The sequence below is a fragment of the Chelonoidis abingdonii genome, chromosome 14 (assembly GCF_003597395.2).
Source record: "Chelonoidis abingdonii isolate Lonesome George chromosome 14, CheloAbing_2.0, whole genome shotgun sequence".
NCBI lineage: Eukaryota > Metazoa > Chordata > Testudines > Testudinidae > Chelonoidis > Chelonoidis abingdonii.
In genome coordinates, this window is record NC_133782.1 from 19,633,429 (window position 1) to 19,656,752 (window position 23,324).

General features: G+C 41.7%; 2 protein-coding genes across 7 annotated transcripts; one reads left to right on the top strand and one right to left on the bottom strand.

Moving 5' to 3' along the window:
• Positions 1 to 2,703: 2,703 nt before the first annotated feature.
• Positions 2,704 to 12,970, bottom strand: OSER1 (oxidative stress responsive serine rich 1). The gene is made up of 4 exons (XM_032767302.2): positions 12,885 to 12,970; positions 10,094 to 10,201; positions 4,834 to 4,947; positions 2,704 to 3,510 (listed from the first exon to the last, which is right to left on the bottom strand). The coding sequence occupies exons 2-4, from the start codon at positions 10,168 to 10,170 to the stop codon at positions 2,817 to 2,819; spliced, it is 885 nt and encodes a 294-aa protein (XP_032623193.1). The 5' UTR covers positions 10,171 to 10,201; positions 12,885 to 12,970; the 3' UTR covers positions 2,704 to 2,816.
• Positions 12,971 to 13,043: 73 nt separating this feature from the next.
• On the top strand, positions 13,044 to 22,174 carry LOC116817319 (oxidative stress-responsive serine-rich protein 1-like). 6 transcript variants are annotated; one of them, XM_075072282.1, is made up of 4 exons: positions 13,044 to 13,214; positions 18,593 to 18,714; positions 19,367 to 19,477; positions 21,194 to 22,174. In XM_075072282.1, the coding sequence occupies exons 2-4, from the start codon at positions 18,638 to 18,640 to the stop codon at positions 21,894 to 21,896; spliced, it is 891 nt and encodes a 296-aa protein (XP_074928383.1). In that variant the 5' UTR covers positions 13,044 to 13,214; positions 18,593 to 18,637; the 3' UTR covers positions 21,897 to 22,174. The 6 variants fall into 6 exon arrangements, with proteins under 6 accessions (XP_074928383.1, XP_074928384.1, XP_074928385.1 ...); XM_075072283.1 differs by lacking the exon at positions 13,044 to 13,214 and adding an exon at positions 13,228 to 13,345; XM_075072284.1 differs by lacking the exon at positions 13,044 to 13,214 and adding an exon at positions 13,362 to 13,441.
• Positions 22,175 to 23,324: the final 1,150 nt, after the last annotated feature.

Below are 23,324 nucleotides of genomic sequence, written 5' to 3' on the forward strand. Positions count from 1 at the left end.
CACCACCAATGATGTTAATGCCTTAAAAAAAGGCCAAGTTCAAGACCATGAAAGTTATTTACATTACAAACTGCAACACTGTTCCACAACAAAACTGTAATCAAAATTATATTCAAATGTGTATTTTAAGCACCACTTGGCTGTAGGACTCCTAAATGACTGAACTGATGCACTACTTAGAAAGTTTAAGGTAAGTATCAGTTAGCCAGTGGGTCTATATTGTCATGGACATGGAGTAAAGGTGACATCTAGTGGCCAGACATGGTTTACCAACTTGTTTGGATGCTTTTCCTTCCTTAACCATCAACAGTTCATACCCAACTACTGTACAGTTTTCCTTTAGGGTCCCTACTAGATATTGCTTTGTGCTGCAGGATTCACGCTTCATAAAATTCAGGACAAAGTAATTGACTGTACCAGCTGCACCACACTGCACTTCATGTACTTTAAAGCAGGGCAATCAAAATATAAATCCTTCCCCCTAAGTTTATGGGACTCCAATGAGAAAACAAAATAGTGGAATGGTAACTGGGCCCTCCTCCCTAGGAAAGGTATTACTCCCATTCCCCAAACGTAATACCTACTGTATAAATTAGAAGATGAGCAATGCAATGAGCTGGTACTTATATATATTATATATATAGGAAAAAAACAGAAAAATGAGCAATTGGGGGAGAAAATGAAATTTCAGAGTTTACAATTTTAGTTCTATTCCTGCAGCAGATCACCACACACAAGGAAATGGAGCTACTTCAGATAACTTAGTAAGATTTGTCACGTGTATTTGAATGTGAACGCAGGGAAGTTGAAAGGGAAAATGGACCCAGAGCAGCCTGCCTAAGACATTAAGCTTGACATTAAGAAATGCTAATTAGTCTGGGATCATCAATTCTGTCTTAATAGTGAAGCCACTTCACTAGGTTAGATTATAACACTAATAGATAATGACCATCCTAGGTCATTAAGCCATATCAAGCTGCAGATAATGGAGCAGGGATGACATTCTTCATAATCAGAGGTGCCAATGGAATTTAGCAAGGAAGTGTTTCTTCTAAATGATTCTTCTGTCACACAAGGCACAGAACTTCAAAAGTATCAGCAAGTGATAACACTGGTTCAGGCCCTCCCCACAAGGGGTAGTTTCAGTACCTGGCAGTATACTCCCCTGCACCTCTCCACTGCTAAATCTAGAACAGGAGACAGCTGGTGCTGCTTTGATGTGATCACATGCAGATTTGAGCCGCAGCTGCTTTTCTGTGCAGGGAGATACACACTCTGCCTCATGACAAGACAAGGATCACAATACTAATACTTATATGTTTTAGTAAATGGATTGCCAGAAGGGAGGGAAAGGAGAACACATGCATGCAGCAGGAAGGCCCAAGATGTCCCGGATTGGCAAATGACCAAGTGTTAGTTACTTGTGTCAAAAATGTGTCTCAAGGGGCTGATCTACACTGCCACTTAAAATAGATTAAGTTACATCACTCAGGGGTGTGTAAAAAAAATCCCGTCGAGTGACGTAGCTTACATTGACCTAATGTGGTGTCTACACTGCACTACTTTGGTGGGAGATGCTCTCCCGCCAACATAACCTTTCCGAGAGATGGAAGGTAAGTACTGAAATCAATGGGAGAGCACTCTGCCATGGACTTATTGTGTCTTTACCAGACCTGGTAAATCGATGCCGCTGGATCAATCATAGCAGCATCTATTTAGCATACCAGAGCAGACAAGCCCTCAGAAATGAGCCACTGCAGGGAGGACAAATTTGTTGTTTTTGTCTAACAATAATCAGGATTACAGTGGGAGAAGGATGTGCAGACAAAAGCACACTGAAGAAGTTAGCTAATGTTATTTTTGGTCTTTTGATGCACGTTTTAAAAAACAAACTGCAAAGGAGTCAACTCATCTCATCAATTGCTTTTCCTTTGGCTATTAAATGAGGAACAATTACATTCGAGATACAAAGCCATCTATTTCTGCTGCAGCAGACAAAGGTAGAAGCTCTGATTACCTGAATTATTTCTCTGATTGGGAAGCCTAATGTGATAATACCTCTTGCAATGTTAATACTAACATCTGATAACTATACTAACTTGGAGAATAGGAGAGCTGTGAATAAAAGAAAAGGGAAGAAAAGGTCAGAGTATGAAGAGAAAGTTTATCCTGCTAGAAACAAAACTGCTTTTTAATCATAAAAACAAACATTGCACCCACCCCAGAAAAGCAAAAATTCAGGCACCTGGAAATAATTAGAGCAATGGATGTAAAGATGAAGGAAAAATGGGGCATGACCCACTTTTAAGTGTTCCCATAATTTGGTGCTACACAGCCCCACTTGACAGTTTCCAATGCTAACCCTGAATCCATAATTGTCTGCATATTAGTTGCAATCAAGCATCAAAAAGTGAACTCAGATGAGCTAAGATGCAGCATCAGACTTCCCAAATAAAGAGGTCTGATCTCACACAGTGCTTTCTATGGACCCATCTGTACAATAACCCAGAACTGCAGGTGGTTTTTTTTTTTTTTTTAAATAAGACCTTTAATCAATGCAGAATTTCCCAAATTATCTGTTCCATAAGCAGCTATTGGAAGAGACCGTTCTTTAACCAAACCAACCACCATTCTAGGGTTAGAGCTGTCATGTTTCTAAATTAAGGTGTTTTGTCTGGTTTAAATAACAAAAGTTAGCTGAGATGCAATGAAGTGTTTTTATTGCAAGCACGGTGAGCAGGGAGTGGATTGCTTCTCATGTGGAGCGTGACTGAGGGCAGATTTCAATCAAACCCTTTCTCTAAAGCCCATTGATGTCAGGTGTACATCATTTCTGCCATGTGAGACATTTTCTTGGGAATATATAAGTAATATTCCATGTATCCTGAAAGGTCTTCAATAGTCACATCATCCACATAGGCCCTTGCTTGCTCAGAACAAGATCGTGGAGAGCTTGAGGGAGTTCTTGATGGCAAAGGCTGGGAGTGGTCCTCAGCAACTGTTCTTTCTGGTGACAATGGGATGGTGTTCTGCAAGCCGGAGAATTTGTACACTTCCATGTCTTGCCACTGCTTACACTGACAGGCCTTGTCCATGCATGCACATGGCTTACTCTTGTTTTGTTTGGACACTGACTGGAAGTCAGAAAGATCTGTGGTCTTTAGACTTGCTTTGGACATCAGAGAAACAGCAACAGAAGAGTTTTCTTGTTTGTTCTCTTGCACTGGCTCTGCAAGAGAAGCCCCTGAATGCTCAGCACCAACTCCCTTGTGGCCAGCACCATCAAGAACAGGACTGGATCGTTCATTTGCACAGAGTTCCTTTGGGATTGGCACCCCTAGCCCTGTGCTGTTGTCCGGAGTGTCTATCTGGCTCTTGTGTACCAGATGGCTGCACACAGAAGGCGTTTTTGAACTGCAGTGGATAAACTTAGGAGGATGAAGGATTGGAGACTTAGAACGCCTCCGACGCTGGGTTCTCACTGCCCCTCTGGAAGGTTTCCTCATAGACCTAGCAGTACAAGACACACAAGTGACTGTTTACTCTATAACCAGGAGCAAGTACTATTTTCTTTCTGTGAATCAGAGTAGGAAAATTATTTAAAAAGCAAACTCCTCCACTGTAGAGCCTCCGAGTTACGAACATCTCAGGAATGGAAGTTGTTTGTAACTCTGAAATGTTCGCAATTCTGAACAAAACATTATGGTTGTTCTTTCAAAAGTTTACAACTGAACATTGACTTAATACATTTTATAAAACTTTACTATGCAGAAGAAAAATGTTGCTTTTAGCCATCTTAATTTAAATGAAACAAACACAAAAAGTTTCCTTACCTTGTCAAAGCCTTTTTTTTTTTAGTAGTTTATGTTTAATACACTACTGTACTGTATTTGCAAAACAAGGAGTCCGGTGGCACCTTAAAGACTAACAGATTTATTTGGCCATAACCTTTTGTGGGTAAAAAACCCATTTCTTCAGATGCATGTACTGTATATGCTTTTTTTTTTGGTTTCTGCTGCTGCCTGATTGTGTACTTCTGGTTCCAAATGGGGTGTGTGGTTGACCCGTCAGTTCATAACTCTGAGGTTCTACTGTATTTATATTACATTTTAATGAGTGTCAGTAGCATCCACTGAGCTTTACAAAACAGGTGTACAAGATTGTCCGAGTTAGTTTGTACAGACATGATACCAATTCTGGTAAACTAAGGTGTGGAGCTAGCACCTGAGAGATCAGTGTAAGAGAAAGAATAAAGGTGGTTTTAAGGAGGATTCTGAAAGAGATGAGGGAGGGTACTTAGCACATGGGATGAAACAACACTACAGAGGCCACATGAAAATAGTAGTGATTCAAGAATGTTTTAACAGCAATTTGAAAATGTAAAGTGCTGCATACGCACTAAGCATTAAGGAAACAAAAGACAAAATATTCAGAGATAGATGTGCCTTAGATGTGTCTCTACGTTATGATGGCAAATGATCCTGCAAGAAAGGATTCATGACTTAAAATGACTCATTTCCAAGTACAGCAGCTTGTTGGATAGGTTTATACTGCTCCTGTACCTAATGCTAGTGCAGCTGCAGCATTCAGAACTTCACCCACAGTTCAGAGGTGTTTCACTTGTTCATTTAGAAACAGAACATCAATGGCATGGGAGTGAGGGGAAAAGGAGGACAGGCAGGTTTGTTTTAAAAGGGAAACTAAAAACTGAAAATTTTGTGAACAAGTCTGTTTAGAATCCAAAACCAGGAACAGAATTGGGTAATTAGAATTAAAATAATTCCAGTTCATTTAGAAAACAGTTCAGCCAGTCTCAGGCTGCCCTCTGCTTACCCATGCCAGGCTTCTTTAGATGTGCACACATTCTTAGGTTTGGTTTCATCTGTAGCTGTTCTAACCAGTGCTCTTGGAACTGTACCCTCACCCACAGGAAGAGAAGCAGTGGACCTGAAAGAGGAACAGAAATACAATGCTATTAACTGAAGATAGATATATATTGAAAAATACTGTGGAGAGGCAATGAATTTTCTTTCCCAAAACCCACATTCTTCTGTAACCAGAAATGCCTTAAGCAAACTGTTTGTAAATGGTCTCCTAAAAGCTTCATTGAAGCACCAAACCAGGAAAGACAGTGTGCTAGTTCGTAACTCAAGTGTTAAAAATTCACAGTGAATTTTCATAATGAACCACCAATATGTGAACATACATCAATTAAGCAAGCATATGATGGTATTGTAGTAACTTGTGTCCTTCCTCACCCTACTATTTGTTACACTCATCTGTTATCACATCATGTTTAATTTTCAAGTCTAAGCTTCGCCAGGCATGGATCAGGGTTCTTCATTTGTCCTGTTACGTTCTTAACACATCTTTTGGCATTAAAACTAATAAATATTAAATACGATAACAACAGTTCCAGTCAGCCTTATTTACCAAACCATACCTTGTTGCAAGCTGTTAGCCAAAACAATACCTGCAATTACCCATTAATGGGGGCAAGAATACACCAATAAATATATAATAGAGAATAATATATATGAGCCAGTAAATCTTTTCTATAGCTACATTCTATAAAAATGCTCAGATATCACACAGTTATAAAACGGGTTAAGTGTGGACAAACAGCATTACAACCATGTTCAGGCAGGTGAAAACAGTTTTAAAGGCAGATTACTAGCAGTGGAATGGACAGGGGTTTATATAATAATCCAGCTTCTGTCTGAAGCTTGTGTTTTGCTGCTCACTGCTGAAGACCAGAAGGAAGTAAAGTTAGATTTAACCATAGCATTGCTCCCATGACCAATGAATGAATGCTTAGAACTCATGTTTTCTGAATCCACTAAGTGTACAAATGGATTCGTTTTCTACAGAGAGGTTTTCAGTATGAAGAATCTCAAATCACTTTACAGATTGGTTGATTTTTTTTTTTCTATTTATTTTTTTTTTTTTTTTTTTTAATTTTTTTTTATTTCTTTTTTTTTTTGTTTATTGATTATTAATTTTTTTTCTGTTTTTGTTTTTTTTTTTATTCATTTTTTTTTTTTTTTTTTTCCTTTTTTTTTTCTTTTATATTTTTTTTTTTATTTTTATATGTTTTTTTTTGCTCATTTATTTTTTTTTTTTAATTTTTTTTTTTATTTTTTTTTGTTTTTTTTTTTTTTTTTTTTTATTTTTTTTCTTTTTTTTTTTTTGTTTTTTGTTTTTTTCTTGTTTTTTTTTTTTTTTTTATATTGTTTTTTAAATTTCATTTTTAATTTTTTTTTTGTTGATTTCTTTATTTTTTTTTTTTTTTTACTTTTTTTTTTTTTTTTTTTTTTTTTTTTTTTATTTTATTATTTTTTTTTTTTTTCTTCTTATTTTTTTATGTTTTTTTTTTAGTTTTTTAATATTTTTTTTTTTTTTGTTTTTTTTTTTTTTATTTATTTTTTTTTTTTTTTTTGTTATTTTTTCTGTATATATTTTTTTTTCTTATTTGTTTTTATAGTAATTTTTGTTATTTTTTTTTTTTTTGCTTTTATTCCTTTTTTTTTTTCTTTTTTTTGTTGTCTCATTTTTTTTTTTTTTTTGTTTTTTTTTATTTTGTTTTTTTAATTGTAATTTATTTTTTTTTTTGTTCTTCTTCATTTTTTGTTTTTTATTTTCTTTTTTTCTTTTTTTTATTATTTTTTTGGTTTTTTTTTTTTTGTTTTGTTTTGATTTTTACTTTTTTTCTTTTTTTTTTTGTTCTTTTTTGTGTGTTTTTTATTTTGTTTTTAATTTAACTTATTTTTTTTATTTATATTTTTTTTTTTCTGATTTTTTTTGTTTTTATTTGTTTTTGTTGTTGTTTTTATTATAATTGTTGTTGTCTTTTATTTTTTTTTGTTTTTTGGGCTTTTTTTGTGGTTTTTATATTTTGTTTTTTTATTTTCTCTTTTTTTTTTTTTTTTTTTTTGTTTCTTTTTTCTTTTTTTTTTTTTTTTTTATATTTTTTTTTTTTGTTTTTCAGCTTCTAGTTTTTATTTTTTTCTTTTTTATTTTTTTTCTTTGTTTTATATATCTTTTTTTTTTTGTTTTTTTTTTTTTTTTTTAGTCTTTTTAATTTTTTTTTTTTTTTTGTTTTTTTATTTTTTGTCTTTATTCTTTTTTTTCTTTTTTTTTTTCATTTTTTTGTTTTTTTTAGTCTTTTTAATTTTATCTTCTTTTGTTTTTTTTTTTTTTTTTTTTGTTTTTTTTTTTATTCTTTTCTTTCTATTTTAGTTTTTTTTTTTTTTTTTTTTTTTTTTCATTTCTTTTCATTCTCTTTTTCTTTTTTTTTATTGATTTTGTATTTTTTTTGTCTTTTCTTTTTTTTTTTTTTTTTTTTTTTTTCTGTCTTTTCATTTTTTCATTTTTGTTTGTTTTTTCTCTTATATCTATTGTATATTTGTTCTTTTTTTTTTTTTTTTTTGTCTTTTTTCTTTTTTTTTTTTTTTTAGTTTTTTTTAGTTTGTTTTTTTTATTTTTCTCCTTCTTTTCCCACTAACTCAAAAGACTGTTCATACAGTTTCATACTGAGTTGCTCATTCAACTCTCATGACAGAAACCAATTAACCTGGAACAGAAAACGGGCAGAAACAGACAAGGAGGAGAAGGTGAAGCATGAGGTCAGATAAGAGTATAGCAGTGGGGAAAACAAATGACAGTGCAATAGCTGAAGGCAAGCAAGAGATGGGTTTTGAACTGCATTTTAAAAGGGAGTAGGGAATCACAGTGAAGCAGAAGCACAGGGCACATCCAGAGTAGTCAGTGGAGGGGGAGTACGGCTTTATGAGAAAAAAAATGGCTCATTTAATGTAAAGATCAGGACTGAACTAAAACTGCTTTAAGATGAAGACTACATATTGGCAACCTATTTAGCTCACTTAACAGATGTAAAGCAGCTCTGAGCTGCTGCCATGACATTTCAGACGAGTAGAAATTTATGATGCAGTAACCTCCACTTATTAACAGCAGTGAATCACCCTTCCCATTCCCGTGTCATTCATCACTACTATGTCCTCCAGTTTCCATATATCCAATCCATGGATCATTCATCTTTAGTCATAAGGCACTTTGGTGGAAAGTCCAAGTATTATACAGCTCCAAGCAGCAGTGTTTGTACAAGGACTTTGATATTTTAAGTTTACCAAAGTCGTCTTATCCTTACGTATTTTGGTCCTCTCCCAAACATGGGAAATACGAATACGAGGTATGTTTTACTGTATTGAACTTGCAAAGAAAACTCCTTGTGGACATTATGTTTGTAAACTATTGTTATAATAATTCACTCCTAAATACTTTGAAATGAGGGTAATACCAACATTTATACAGACAGAAAAACTTGGGTACAGAAAGCTAAAGTGAATCAGATAGGGGAAAACAGTGAATGTCACGGTCAGGACCAGAATGCAAGATGAGACTATATAGATGTGTGACACTTTTCATAGGATTATTTTCAGTCTCTTTAGTCAGTTGCAAACGTTTGATCTTTGAGATTAGGAGTAATGTAATCTGATTAAACAGAGCCAGCATCCAACTTCAGATTTTAAATGAGATAGAACTAACTAGTTAAAAATCAAATAAGAAATCACTGGATTAAATATGCTTGATATGTGCAGGGTGTTCATTTATTTAGGTGCTCCTTAAGTGTCAAAGTAGGACATTACAAATCTATCCCAAACCCCCATTTTCAGGGAGTTGTAATAGTCCAGCGTATTCCTTCAGGATGAGGGTTGAGCACTTTGGATTTCAGCCAACCAGGGAATTATTTTGCAACACTTGGAGGTGGAGGTTTCCTGTGAAGTGAAATTCAGTCCTTACACCATGTCCTGAGCCCAGGAGAGCTAACATGTAGAAAAGACCAAGATACTAACATTCAGAAAGAAGCTCCTCTTTCTACTGTAACTGCTATGAACACAGACCAGTCAAGGTGGAAGAGATCACATCATCTCTTACAGCTCACTTTACTGGAAAAGAGTTGAAGCATATTGGAGAGAGGGGCATGTGCAGGGAAGGGGATTGACCGGGCTCACTAGAAATCTGTGACAATTGTACTGAAAGACCTTGAATATACTGGGGCTCTGTAAGGCTTCCAGTGTCATCCTAACCATCTTGAAACTGAGGCTTTGTCTATACTTGGATTTTAACCACCTGTTCAGTTGCTTTGGTGCAAATAGCTTATACAGGAGTTATTTACACCAGCCCAGTTTCCATTGTTTTCAAAAAAAGGAAGGCTGCATCACTGTTCTGCTGCTGTTCTGGTGTAAACTGTACCTACATTAGGCATTTGCACTGGTGCAGCTACACCAGTGGCTGAAATTCCAGTGTAGAACAGGTTTGAGAGTTGAGAATTGATAATCGTATTGAATGTTCTTTTATGAAGTAGGAAAGGGTTGCCACTGTGGGAATTAAAAGTAGATGGATAGATTCTTTGTACTCTAGTATCGTGGAGCAAAGAGTCAAGTACTGCATATCAGATCGCTCAAGTAAGGAGAAGATATAGACAACATCCTCCCTTTCAGGGTTTTTTGTCATAAAAATAGTCATTCCTGGACACGAGAGTCCAGTGGTGGCAATACTGGATTCCTGCATCACCTCACCAGTATCTTCAATACTTATGTGGAAAGACCACCGAACTCGAGGCAGGTAAGAAGGGAGTCCATCTCCATGGTTCAATTCAATGGTTGGCTTTGCTGCCTGTATTGCCAATAAATACTAGTTACATTAGCAGCATTCTAATAATGTGTACGTGTTCTCTGATAACCAGGGCTCAGCCCAAATTCATTTAATATGGGCAGCCAATTGACAGCTATCAAATAGTAGCCATTTTTGGCCACTGCTAGCCCATGCTGGACTTGAACCAGCAACTTAGATGGGAAGTGATCTGTATCCCATTTACTAATCCCCAGAGCTAAACAGCCCTCTGATTACAAACTTAAAAAAACCTAAAAGACTTCAATTTTTTGTGCTACAATTAAGTCTTCCACTATCTAATCATTTGGTATCTACTTTAAATGCTTCAGATTTGTAGAGTGGTTTCCTAGCAATTCACCAGTCACATAGGTTCTCATTACCTCATTATATGCTTGCTTACCCTGCAGCATCAACTCTCAGCTTTTTGAAAGCTGTCTGAAGACTTTCCTCTTCTCCATCCTTAGCTTCTGTTTTCATCCTTGGCACTGTGGGTGCTGACAGAGTTACCCTTTGGTGGTGAAAGCAGAAGGTGAGTGTTTGAAAATAAAATGGAGACAACCAGCACTGTGTTCAAAACTTTACTATAATGACCTATCATCATCATAACTCAAGAGAAAAATTCTGAACAGTAAATTGTAGCATACACACAGCCCTGATCACTGTACTAAGACTCTTCCGTGAGATGATTCAGAAAGAGGAGCAGGAAGATATGCAAGAATGATAGAGCCATCATCATGTGTAAAAGCTCAGGCAAATAAAAACCTTTACAGTAAAATAGTTTGGTGTCAATTCTGAACCAAGTGGGGGCAAGGGATGGGATAGATCTCTTCCGTGAAGGAGTTTTCTATCCGACGAAGTGGGTATTCACCCACAAAAGCTCATGTTCCAATACGTCTGTTAGTCTATAAGGTGCCACAGGACTCTCTGCTGAGTTTTCTATAGATTCCTATGCTTAGTTCTACTGTAACCAAAACTCCACTCCAGAAGCAGTAGAGCAAACAAGGAGGGCGAGCAACACCACACCAATCAACTTTCTGTGGGCCACTGTTGGTACAGTTTGAGAACTGCTGCCTTACAGTACAGTCTTCGGGGTTTTGATTTGGTTTCCACTATTTCCTTTGATGACTAATCCACAAACCAGGGGTATGTCTACATTACAGCAGCACAGTTATGGGGCTACAGCTGTGCCAATGCAGCACTATAACGTAGTGCTTCCTACACCCAACAGAAGAGGGTTTTCCGTTTATGTAGTTAATACGCCCCTCAGAGAGGGTAGTTCGGTTGACGATATAATTTTTCCATTGAGCAAGCTGCATCTACACTAGGGGTTAAGGACAACCTAACAACAGTGCTCAGCGAGGAAAACTTTTCACAGCCCTGTGCAACACAGATAGGTTGATGTCGCTGATCCCAGCCTCAAAAAGTTCTGTTAGGTTTTCAGGCCAAATTTACCCTTTCTTTAATTTCAGTTGTTTTACCCTTGTTATATCAAGCATTTCATACTAATTATCTCCTCTTGGATGTTTAAGGCCCAAAAACTATTTCTAGACTTGTGTCCCTTACTTCTCGTGCAACTGGCTGTCAGCTGGCCTAACTAAACATCAATCCTTACAGTCTCTCGATCATTTTAACAATCTCTGTTGCCTTTCTCCAGCTCCTTCTAATATGTCAATATTTTACTGGTAATCAGTTGCCCAAAACCAAATTAGTAATTGTTCCAGTGCTTCCATCAGTTTAAAACAAGCTTTTAACACCAGGTGTTTAAACTGAAGTTTTCTTGATTGGTAAAGGAGTAATAGACCAGTAAGTATGGTTAAAATGATTCTTTTAATTTGTAAGAACTCCATATACTCACACGGGCACAAACATTGTCTCCCAACTCCTTATGAAGCTGCTCTTTGATATGACAGATATAAATGGAATATTGCTCACTACAGAGCTCAGTTCTCAAGTCACTAGAGAGACAGATGCCTAAGAGCAACAGATATAAACTACCATTATGAAAGCTAATTAATAAGGGCTATTAAATCAAGCTACCAGTACAATACTACTTATATTGGTATTTGAATAATACATTTGCTAAAGTAATTATAACTCTTTGATATGCTAGAAGAGAGAATAAATTTAGATGAAAGAGGGCTGCAGCTAAATAGTCACACAGATTCTCAAAAGACAAAATGAAACCAGTAAATATGAAGGGTAAATTCTATTACCTGAGAATCTCATTTTTACCTGGCCCCCCTCAGATCTCCCAGCTGATGTGTCTGCTGCTTGCTCTGCAATGACTTCATTCAAAGGTATTCCTTAGCTGCTAGTTGGGTGCCATTATGACACATCCATCTTTCTGGATGTGTCATAATGTGTTTGACGCACATACCATGAACTGAGTCATGCAGCAAGTAAACACCAGAGACAGTGGTTGAATACAATACTGGTCACTGTGATGTTTGTCTGAGCAGATCTCTAAAAAATTTCAGATAGAGCTGTAATCCCTTTGGAAAGCTTAGGCATAGTCTGTGGACCCCTTGGGCCCGCAGACCAAGGGTTGAAAATCACTTTTCTATTTCATTTGGCGATCAGCCTCTGAAGAGCCACATGGGGACACTGGACACGAAAAGGTAAGGAGTTTGTAAGTGAATAAACTCGAAAACGAGACATCAGTTCGTCCATCCCGAGGTACAGAGTCTAGCCCGGCCTGAAGGAGGCTCAGACACTTATGAACATCAGCGTTACCTCTAGAGCCAGGAGCTGCCATGAGGGCCCAGTGGGAATTTATAATTTAGCGCTTCTTAAACCCGACTCGTTCTCCGCCTTTGACCGCAGCACCCGCCGGGAGTTCGGGGACTGAGGTCCCAGCCACACCCCCGGCTCCGGGCCCGCCCTGCGCTCCCAGCCCGGAGCGATGTGACGCTCCCCGCAGCGGGGACCGGCCTGCCCGGCCGGACGGGGTGACTCAGCACCCACAGTCACCCTGAGGAAGCCGAGAGCTGGGGCCAGCCGCGGGGCACCGCTCGGTCAGGGCGGGGAGGAAGGGAGCCAGGGCGGCTCCCGGCTGGCTAGGGACTGTGCTGTCCTGCCGCACGGACGCGGCCCGCTGGCCCGGGGAAAGGGGCAGTACAGCCGCCCGAGAAGGGGGCACCTAGCGGGGAGGACGGGCGAAGGGGAGTGGGTGCCCCGCCCAACGCACTTACCACGCTCAGCCCCACAGAAAAGGAGCCCGCTGCCGCCGCCCAAAAACGCAGCGGCTTCTTCCGGCGCGGGGCGGGAGTCACCGTTCGGGTCGAATAACCCGGATGGGAAAACCCTCAGCACCGGGAAGGGGACGGTGACTGGCCGGTTGCACGCATGCGCCCTCCGGGAACGCTGGGCGCAGAAACACAATTGGCGCATGTGCTGCCCCGCCGATAGTTCTGCAGGGGACGCGGCTGCGCATGCGTCTCGGCAATCCTGCTCCTCGCGTGCGCTGACGTCAGTTCCTGTTGTTTTTATCCCCTCTCGGCGAGCGAGTCGGAGGCCTTCTGGTGAGTGACGCAGCCGGGTGGGGAGGGCGTGTCTCGTTCCCCCCGTCCCCGGTCTCCGCGTCCTTTCTCGTGGAAGAAGGATCGGGGCCGCGCGCGGGGGTCTGGGACGCGCAACCCCAGAAGGCCCGGAGGTGACCCGGCGGGGTCTCGTCCGGAGCAAAGGGCCGCGCTGGCTGTGAGGGGAGCTGCTGCCGCTCAGGGTCTCCCAGCCGGCAAGCATCGCACGCGTGAGGAGGAGGAGGAGGAGGGAGGGGGCAGGGAACGATGCCCCCTCGGCTGCGGGCGGCAGGGAGCGACCACATCTCATCTGGCCTGCTTGTATTGGCCGAGCCAGGGCCCTGGCCCCTGTGTGCTCGGCGCTGTAGGCAAACCGCTAAACGGCGGCCGTCCCCTTGCTCCGCTGTTCGGTTAGCGCAGTGAGCCTGTTAGCAACGCGCTGTGGCATCGCTTCCCCGAGCCGGGCCCCTCTGCGGCTCATTCCTCTCCAGCACAAGGACAGACACATGCAGAGAACAAGGGGAGCGGGGTGCTGCTCCTCTTCAGATCGACGGGTCTGTGCAAGTGAGGCCTGAGCTACACACACGGGGTTTGCAGTGTAACTCTCGGCCAGGGCTCTGGTTTTTCATGATAATTATTATGTTGGTACAAGCTCTAGTGTAGACACAGCTATACCAGTATAATGGTGCCTTATACCGATGCAGGTTATTCCCCTTCATATTTGTGACTTGGAGCACATCTTCACTGGCAACGTTAAAGCACTGGTGCGGTGACGCTTTAATGTCGCTTGTGTAGTTGCGGCACCAGCGCAGGAAGAGAGCTCTCTCAATGCTCTAAAACCACCTCCACGAGGGGCAGGGCTCCCAGTGCTGGTGCACAGTCTACACTGGCACTCTACAGTGCTGAAACCTGCAGCGCTCGGCAGGGGTGTTTTTTCACACTCCTGAGCGAGAAAGTTGCAGTGCTGTAAAGTGCCAGTGTAGACAAACCCTAAGCTATACCACTAAGCAAGTTTGTACTGATATAACTGTGTCCACAGGGAGGAGGATCGTACTACTTTAGCTATACTGGCTTTGTTAAAGCAGTACCACTTTTCTGTGTAGCAAGGCCTGAGTCAAATTTGAAACAAAACATATATGTATAGATGGGTGGGAAATAAAATCACACTTTTTAGAGAAGGCTGTGGGGAAGAGTCATTGTGGGGTTTGATGTTTGTGTCTCAATGACTCCTAGTCAAGTGTGGCCTTTTGGACTTGTAACGTGAGTGTTGGGGTGGATGTTTCCTACGTGCCAGTGCCACAAACTCATCCAGGACTGAGTCAAATCAGATTGCAGGTTATGGAGATTAAATTATGCCTTCACGGACATTAGTGTAGCATCATTACCTTGAGTTGTCTTCCATCGTTTTACATGTCCTGAGGACAGAAATTGAGCAAGCAATGGGAATGTGGTTAACAATTTGTTGATGCAGAGGCTCCCAGAATAGGATCTCATTTCCTCTCCCAGAGCTGTGCAGAGCTGACTGAAGTAAACAGTAATAAAAATGTGTTTTTGATAGAAAACTAAGCATGACTGAATATACACAGATCTATAGGGTACGAAAATGACATTTTGTTATCATTTAGAGAAGAATCACACTTCACATTGTATCATTTTCTATTTGGCTATGAATATTTTTATCACATCTTTCTACTTTGCAGATATATATGACTTGATACAATGGTGCTCAGAAACCATGGTGATTAAACTGTAAAAAACCTAGATAGGTACAGTGGAAACCCAGCAACACAACAGGTGCCCATGCTGAGAACACTCCCCTTGAATACATTGGGGATGACATGTTGAAGGACAGCGCAGCTGTCCAAAAAGCATGGTTGTTAGCATTGTATGGCATGCAAGGTTTTTATTGTATCCGTTAAATGTAATATGTTTACAACTGCTTATTAAATTGAAATAGTTGATTTTTCATTACAGAAAGTGTCTGGTTAGTGTCACCTACCTTCCTGTCTAGTCCCAGATCTGAAAGTACATTGCACACCTTTAAAAGGCTTAAATAGCCTTTGGGATGCTGTTGAATCAGGGCAGAAAGAGAGTGGCAGAATCTTGCTCCAAGCCAGGAATTTATAAGCAGAGAGTACAATTGAGGCATTTTTGTCCTGATTCAGCTCTGAGGTGGCTAACTTTGTCTTTCTACTTCCACCCTGATTTGTTCTCTCTCCTTTTTCCTGCACGTCTTTTTGCCATTTAGCCAGTTCTGTATTTGCGCTATGGACTGCAGAGGGAAATGTACCCAAGCAATTTGTAAGTTTCACTTTGCAGCTTATGATGCACATAGAGTAGTGTTTCCCAAATGGTGGGTCCCAACAAAGTTCTAAATGGGTTGTGAACCTGGTGCAAAGGGGAGACTCAGAGGCGGAGGGTTGGAAAGTGAGCCCACCCTGCACTCACCCCAAAACTGCCCCCCAGGGGTGGGCCCAGTTCCTTGCTCCAGGGGTTGTGACGTGATGTTTGGGGTTGCATTGCTACTCGGGGGTGATTTCGTCAAACCTGAGTGGCACTGCAATCCCATGCACCAGATCACAACACCCAGAATGGGTAACTGGGCCAAGTCCGTGGGACAGGAGCAGCCACCGGTATGTGAGTGCAAGGTGGGCTTGCTCTCCAACCTCCTTCCCCCAGGTCTCCCCTCCACACTAGGCTAAGATTCGGGTTGTGGGCCAAGGCAGAGGGTGCTGGTGTGGGTGGTTGGTGCCCCCCAGCAGGGTGAGGAGGCCTCCCATTTTGCCCCTCCTTTCCCCAAATACGACCCCTGAGTTGGTTGCAAAAAAAGACCAAATGCAGTTAGTGAGTCATGTGAGTAAAAAGTTGGGGAACCACTGACACGGAGCATGAAAGAATAGATATTGGAGAACACAGCTCATGTCTGAGGACCCAGATCAAGGAGATGGTCCTTCTGCTGTAGTGGAAGGAAGAGATCCCTTGGTATTTGCTCTTAGACCTATGGGAGAGCTCCCCAGTAGCAGTGGGGCAGTGCACAGAAGAGAAGATCCACCTAGGACAACAGATAGCAGTGGATTCTTAATAGCAAGCATTATGATCAGCCAGTTTCTCAATAGCGAGCGCTATGCTCAGCTACCGCCTTAAGATTCAGACAGCAAAATGCTTTCATTTGTTCTCTATAATCTTTATAGCCCAGGACTGATTGGATACATGTACACAGAAGTACTTTCTTCCAATGTGGGCTTTATTGTCTTCTGCTCCTAGTCCAAGCTAGGTGTGGCAGGGAGGAAACCTGCCTTCAAGTCAGGAATCAAGTTGCAAGAGCAATATACAACACTACTAACTGTTTAATGGTAAATATTCTACATTCTGCCCATCCATATAATTATGCTGCTAATGCCCAACACTTCAGTTCCTGTTATTAGGGCCCAACTAATTTCACAGCCATGAAAAAAACATGTCATGGACCATGAAATAAGCCTGTCCTTGTGAAATCAGATTTCCCCAAAATAAGCAGGCTAGGGAGGGACAAGACTTGTACTTCCCCTGCATATATGTTATCAGAGGGAGATCAGATCTATCTCCACAGGCAGCGCAGAAGTGAGTACCCCCTTCACTTTACTTCTGCGCTGTAGCAGCCCTAGAGCTGGGCTCCAGGCTGCTACCCTCCAACCGCATGACTCCTGCCAGTGCTCGGGTCATCCAGGCTGGGGGCTGCCGCCCCCTGTGACTCCTGTCCAGTCTTGGGGTAGCCGGGCTGAGGGCTGCTTCCCCCTCCCACGGCTCCAGCCAGGGCTCGGGACTTCGACCCTCTGTGGCTCTTGCCTGGGCTCAGAGACTTGGTCTGGGGGCTGTCACTCCCAGACAGCTCCAGCCCAGCTCAGGGCTGCTCCCCTTTCTCCCCGTCCTTGGCTCCTGCGCAGGCTTTAGGCACTCAAGTTCAGGGCTGCTGTCCCCCTGCCAGTGGCTCTTGCCAGGGCTGAGGGCACTCAGGCTCCAGCCATGACTTGGGGCTTCCGCCCCCTGCGGTTCCAGCCCCCACAGCTCTTGTCAGGCTCAGGTCTATCTCTGCCACCCCCCCCTCCATGGCTCCTGCCCGGGCTTGGGGACCTGGGATGGGGGCTGCCACCCCGCAAAGCTCCAGCTGGGTCTTGGAGCTTTTGCCCTCCCAGCTCCTGCCTGAGCTCCAGGCTTCAGCTCCCTCACCCTCCTCTGGCTCCTGCCCGGGCTCAGGGCTGCTGCCCTCTCCTCCACCCCCCAGTGGTTCCAGCTGGGACTTGGGGCTGCTGCCCCCCACAGCTCCTGCCTGGGCTCAGGGCTTCCACCCTGGTGGCTCCTGCCAGGGCAGGGGCACCTATTTTTCAAATTGTCTGGGGCCCATGTGTTAATTCATCACTAGCCTTGACTAGCAGCTAGGAGCACCTGGTTGGAGTGCTTCCAGCAACGCTGGGGAGATCAGACCTACCTCCACCTCCGGGAGCCTCCTCCAGCTGCAGGAAACTCCGCAGCACAGAAGTAAGAATGACAATCCTGTTATCCTCTACAACAGGTTTGGGACATCCCCACAATTCCCCTTTTGGATCAGGACCCCCAGGGTTACAACACTGACATTTCTGATGTAAACATCTGAAATCATAAAATTGAGCAATTTTAAGACCCCGTGGCCATGAAATTGACCTAAGTAAAGCCTGAATTTGGTAGGGCTTTACCTGTTATTTATATCTCCTTATCTAGGCTAGATGTGGCCTATTTAACGTAACAGGTTACAAAAGCAGTATAACTCAATTAACTGTTTAGTCTCTAAATCCTACACTCCTGTCTGTGGTGTAGCGCTGTAGACTGAAACGAACTCTTCTCTGTATGATTTCAAGCAGATAATATATATACTTTTTACAGGCTTAACTTCATTTCTCGTAATCTCGGTAGCTTCTCTTTACGTTATTGACACAAAGGTTCCTCAGCAAGTGTTGGTTCAGCATGCTGACCAGAAACTACTCAGTAGGGCTGATTGAGGTCAGTGTACTTTCTGTCAATGACAAGTGCCTAAGTGAAATTGAAATGCCAGTGTTACTGTTTTATAAACTAGTACCAACTGTCAAAGTACATCTTGTGTTAAAACAGCATGTAGGGAAGTGGCAAGACTTAGATTGTAATTCTTCAGGGCAGAGGTTGTCTCTTCCTCTATGTTGTGAACAATGCTGAGTACACAGTTTGTGGTGAACAAATAATATTAATGGAACGGTTTTATTCTGAAGGCAATGGGACTGACACTAGAGGAACAAGCCACCATGTTGTGTTTTGTTTCAGTTGTGTGGAGTTTTATTCAGAGACCAGTAAGTCTTCAAAGTTCCCAACACCAAATCACAATTTGTATTTTTCAGTGCACGCTTCCATGGCCCAATCAGTGTTACTCTGACAGCTCATCAATGGACTCAGAAGATAAAGACAGAGAGGAAGAGAGTCTGCAGACAGCTTTCAAAAAGCTAAGAGTAGATGCAGCAGGGTAAGTGAGCTTGTAGAAAAGTAGCTCAGTTTGTCAAGTTTTAATAAAATGAAAAACACTTTGTACTTACATTGTTCAATGCTTTAGAGGCATTACCTAAGCCTCCAATCTCCCCTCAGGTAGGTAAGGGACATAAAGGAGTCATTTCAATGACCACTGCAATGTCATTACCTCTGGGGTGGAAACACATGTTTAATCACAGGGGTTGTGTGTACTGATGGCTCATTAGACTTCTGACTGGCTATTTGCATTTACTGCAGTTGAGAGAGTTAGGCAAACAAGCATTTCTGGTAATGGAATTGTATGCTTGCAATTCTGAAAAACAGGGCCTAGAGTCCTATACAGGAGTTGCCTTGCATTTCATTCCTGTCTGAGAGGAATAATGGATAGGTAGCCTCTTAGCTTCTGTTGCCACATCTCCCTTCCTTCCCACTGGCTCCTTAGTCTGCTGCTATAGACATCCTGTCCCCCTGTTTTCAGTGAAACCATAAGTCTCTGTTTAGCAATAGACAATAGAAATTGGACCATGGATTTACATCCCATTACCATTAATGTAGCCTTCTGAGGGGGGTAGGGCGCAACATCAATAAGGAGACACTTTGAGACATATGCCGTGGCACTATCTTAATGTAGCATTTTTCCTCTCATTCAGATCTACTGCATCTCTATCTGTGGATGAGGGAACAAGTCTGAGAGCACCGATAAGAACAGCTATGGATGGAACCAAACCTCAACCTGTCTGTGCCAAAGAGACTTGGCATGGGTAAAACACGTTGTTAACTGAACTGTATATTTATGCCTTGTCAATTAGAAATGATGAAAACATGCGTAACATCATTTCAGACAGGGATTGCTTGTTTAATTAAGCAGCTGAGCCATGTTATTTTTCCCCTTTTTTGTTTATAGGAACCTTAACCTAGAGTTCATCTTGATTCTTTTTAATAGCCTTTTAACAAACCCTTGAAGCAAATGCTGTTTGATTGTCTCCCTTCAAGAGATACTAGTATCCGTGTGTGTCACAGTTACTGGGCTAACTGCACCCCTGATCACTCCTGATGTTTTTGAGTAATATCATCCTTCAGCTCTCAGGTCTCTAGCTGCTGCCTGGCTCTGAGTCGAACTGTGTGATTCTTCCATTCTCAGACCAGGCTTCGGGTATCAGTCCCCTGGTAACTGATTACCTCAGCAGATCTGATATATTTCCAGACCCTGGAATTCTGTTCTCTCTGGGGCGATGACAGAGGTAAGCAGTGACCAAACAGCCTCCTTAAAGCAAAGTATTAGTTATTTAGCACAAAAGTGTTTCATAGAAAAGAGATCTTAAAAAAAAAAAAATAGGACAGACTGTACGTATATCTAGCTCTACCCATTAAGACTTACCACTTCTTAGATCTGGGAAGACCAGTTCCTTCAGACTTCTCCACAGAACCTGTCTGTGACAGCTTTTCTCCTTAGACAGCAGCTGACCAGAGACAACCCTCTCCATCTTCCCACAAATCAAAATACTTCCTAAGTGTTTGTAGCCCTTTGATCTGGGAGGTTTGCAACTTGATGAAAACAGAGGAGACAGGATCCCTGATCCTAACACCATGGCTCATTGTCTTTTAAGTATGTACCTAGATGTTCTTATCTGGGAAGCCATTATTTTGCTTCCCTGTTTGTTCTTCCTACAGCCCCTATTGAAACCAAGCATTATGGTGTCCAATAAACTTTCCACTATCTGAGTAAAAGTTTATACTCTATCAATAATGAGGTTATATATCAATACATTTCTGCTCCTACAATATTTATATCAATATTCCATATCAACTCCTCTTCTGTCATATCAATTACATCCTCCTGAGTATCGGTATCTGTGACAATTGTCATCTCAGTCCTTTCCTCTCCTATCTTCCACCCAGATCCTTACATGTCCTGGATGATCATTTTGTAATTCAATATAAATGAAATAAAACACAGCATCATTTCCTTTCTCCTGAGTCTGTTGCTGCTTCTCTCAACAGCAACTTCAAAACCTCCTCAGCTTGGTGTGTTCAGTTACAAAAACCATCCTACAGCAGGAAAGCATCCTTCCTTTGGGGTATCAGCTACCTCACAATCCTTCTTACAATCCTCTCTAGATGCTGTTCTCCCACTTTCTTCTGCTTCCAGCATAATCTAGGGTGGAGGGAAGGTCAGTTCTCTCTCCCCATCCCCTTTTATTTAACCACACAAGAGTTTAATCACCAATACTGGCATTTGTAGCTATCGTGAATGTGCATTCCGAATATCTCTTGTCAATTTTCTTCTGTGAGTTAGTCTGCCAAGGGTGTTCAGATACCAGTGGAGTGCTGGGATTTTCTGTAGCTGTATAGATAATCATCATTCAGAGCTGATACTTGACACTGTCTTGCTGTAAGTGATGTCCTGTTTTGGAAAGCATTAGGCTCTGGAATTGAGTTGTGAGTAACCTAGTTGTTCATATTTTGTTCCCTAACAGGTGTGTGAGGAAGCCCTCCAGGGGGTCATCAAGAACCCAGCGTCGCAGGCGTTCCAAGTCTCCTATCCTGCATCCTCCCAAGTTTACCTACTGCAGTATGAAAGCATCTTCTGCCCACAGCCAGTTGAAACACAAAAGTCAGCAAGACACTTCAAAGAGTAATATCAGCTCAGACATTTGTGTTGCAGAAGAACCGTGTACAGGGGATAAGTATGATTCCTGCTTTGATGCCAGTGATTGCAGAAGAGCCAGAAATGAACCTTTGGAAGCTTCCATAACTGAACCGCCTTTGGAGAATTCAAGAGAGAATTCTGCTTCTGTTTCTTCGTCCTTTGAAACCAATCTGGATTCTAGCCAGCCTTCAGATTTCCAGTCATTATCTGTGCTCAGCGATAGCAAGCAGTGTCCTTGCGAGGACAAGGAATGTCAGTGCAGACAGTGGCAAGACATGGAAGTGTACTCTTTTTCTGGCTTACGGAGTGTCCTGTCGGAGTGCGAAAAGGCAGTGCTAGAAGTCCATGCCCAGTCTCTGCAGAACAAATCGCCCTCTGGTGTGGCTTCGTCAGGTTCTCCCCGATCTTGTTCTGAGCAAGCTCGAGCCTTCGTGGACGATGTGACAATTGAAGATCTTTCAGGATACATGGAATATTACTTATATATTCCCAAGAAAATGTCCCACATGGCAGAAATGATGTACACTTGACTAGAAGGAATCCATGGAGAATCATGGGCTGGAAATTCAGTAGTAATGAGTGGATGAAGTGTTCCCTCAGACCCAGGGATGGGAATTTGGCCATTCTCATTGCTGTGTATTTGATCAAATGTTTCTTTGCACCATACAGTGTAGTTTTTTAATAAAGAGAAAAACAGACAACAGCCTCTGAGCTTAGTGTTTCAAAAGAATGCATTAAACTCTGCGAAGCTCAAAGAATTCATTGTAGATCAAATAAACTTCCTCTGGTCTTTAGTCTGTGCTGTGGACATTTGAGCTGCCTGTACTGCTTTCACTATATGTCTTAGAAGAATAGCCTTTTATGATTGAATCGGGATTTGTGGTGTTTGGGAGATCCTTTCTCTTTTTAACTGCAACATACTTAAGACAAAGTAGGGCCTGGTAACTTAAAGAAACAATACGTAGCTAGGGGTCTGTCTTAAACCAGCCCACTTGTGTGGGAAGGATACGTAAATAATCTGAGTGGTGGGCAGGGTGTCTTTCATTGCTGAATCTGAGTATTGCATAGATGGTTCCACTTGAAGCAAATTTGGAGGCTTCTTCCTCACAGCTATGTTTAGAAATGCAGACTGTAATAGAGCACGTTTCTGCACCCTATATAATAATATTAGCTCTTTCATAGCACTGTGCATGTTAAAGCGCTTTGCAAAGGAGGGGTGGTAAGTATTGTGTATTTTATAGATGGGGAAACTGAGGCAGAGAAAAGTGAAGTGAGTTGCTGAAGGTCACAGTGCAAGCCTGTAGTAGAACTGGCAATAACTCAGCTCTGAATCCCAGTCCACTAGGCCACACTGCGTTTGTAGAAAATCAGCTCCTGTATACATCAGCTTATGGGTTTTTCCTCATTGACTGCTTCTGGGCCAGTGTTGCCATGGGCAGAGAGGCTATATACACATCATACAAACTAGATAGTGTATGGCAATAACACTGAAGCTGAATGAGAACTTTCTATCAAAACATTCTGTTGGCAGAAAATGGCACTTTGACTAAACTGAAATTTTCACCGAAAAACACACTTGAAAACTGAAGGGTCTGTGTGTGTTTTTACATTTGTCAAAAATCAAAAACTTTGGGGAGGTTTTAGTGACCAAATGACACCCTCCCTCCTCCACACCCCCAATCCATTTTCATCTACTTTTTTTTCACAGGGCAAATAATTTCCCAAGCCCGTTCTGTACTTATCATAGCTTTCCTACTCAGATTTGAACCTTAGCGTTCATAAACTGAGAAGCTAGCATGAAACCCTCTAAACTTAATTACCAGCTTAGATCTGATATCGCTGCCACCATCCAAAAATTCCAGTGTTTCGGCTTACTCTGGTTTCCCCAAAACCTTCCCTGGGAAACCCCCAAGACTCAGATGCCCTGAGTCTACAACAAAGGGAAATAACCCACTTCC

Excerpts from the sequence above, each read along its gene's own strand:
- LOC116817319 (XM_075072279.1), top strand. The coding sequence starts at position 18,470 with ATGGGACTGACACTAGAGGAACAAGCCACCATGTTGTGTTTTGTTTCA. Across the intron at positions 18,715-19,366 it reads CTAAGAGTAGATGCAGCAGG|ATCTACTGCATCTCTATCTG; the intron begins GTAAGTGAGCTT and ends CCTCTCATTCAG. Across the intron at positions 19,478-21,193 it reads GCCAAAGAGACTTGGCATGG|GTGTGTGAGGAAGCCCTCCA; the intron begins GTAAAACACGTT and ends GTTCCCTAACAG.
- OSER1 (XM_032767302.2), bottom strand. The coding sequence starts at position 10,170 with ATGAAAACAGAAGCTAAGGATGGAGAAGAGGAAAGTCTTCAGACAGCT. Across the intron at positions 4,948-10,093 it reads CTGAGAGTTGATGCTGCAGG|GTCCACTGCTTCTCTTCCTG; the intron begins GTAAGCAAGCAT and ends TTCCTCTTTCAG. Across the intron at positions 3,511-4,833 it reads TCTAAAGAAGCCTGGCATGG|GTCTATGAGGAAACCTTCCA; the intron begins GTAAGCAGAGGG and ends TTGTACTGCTAG.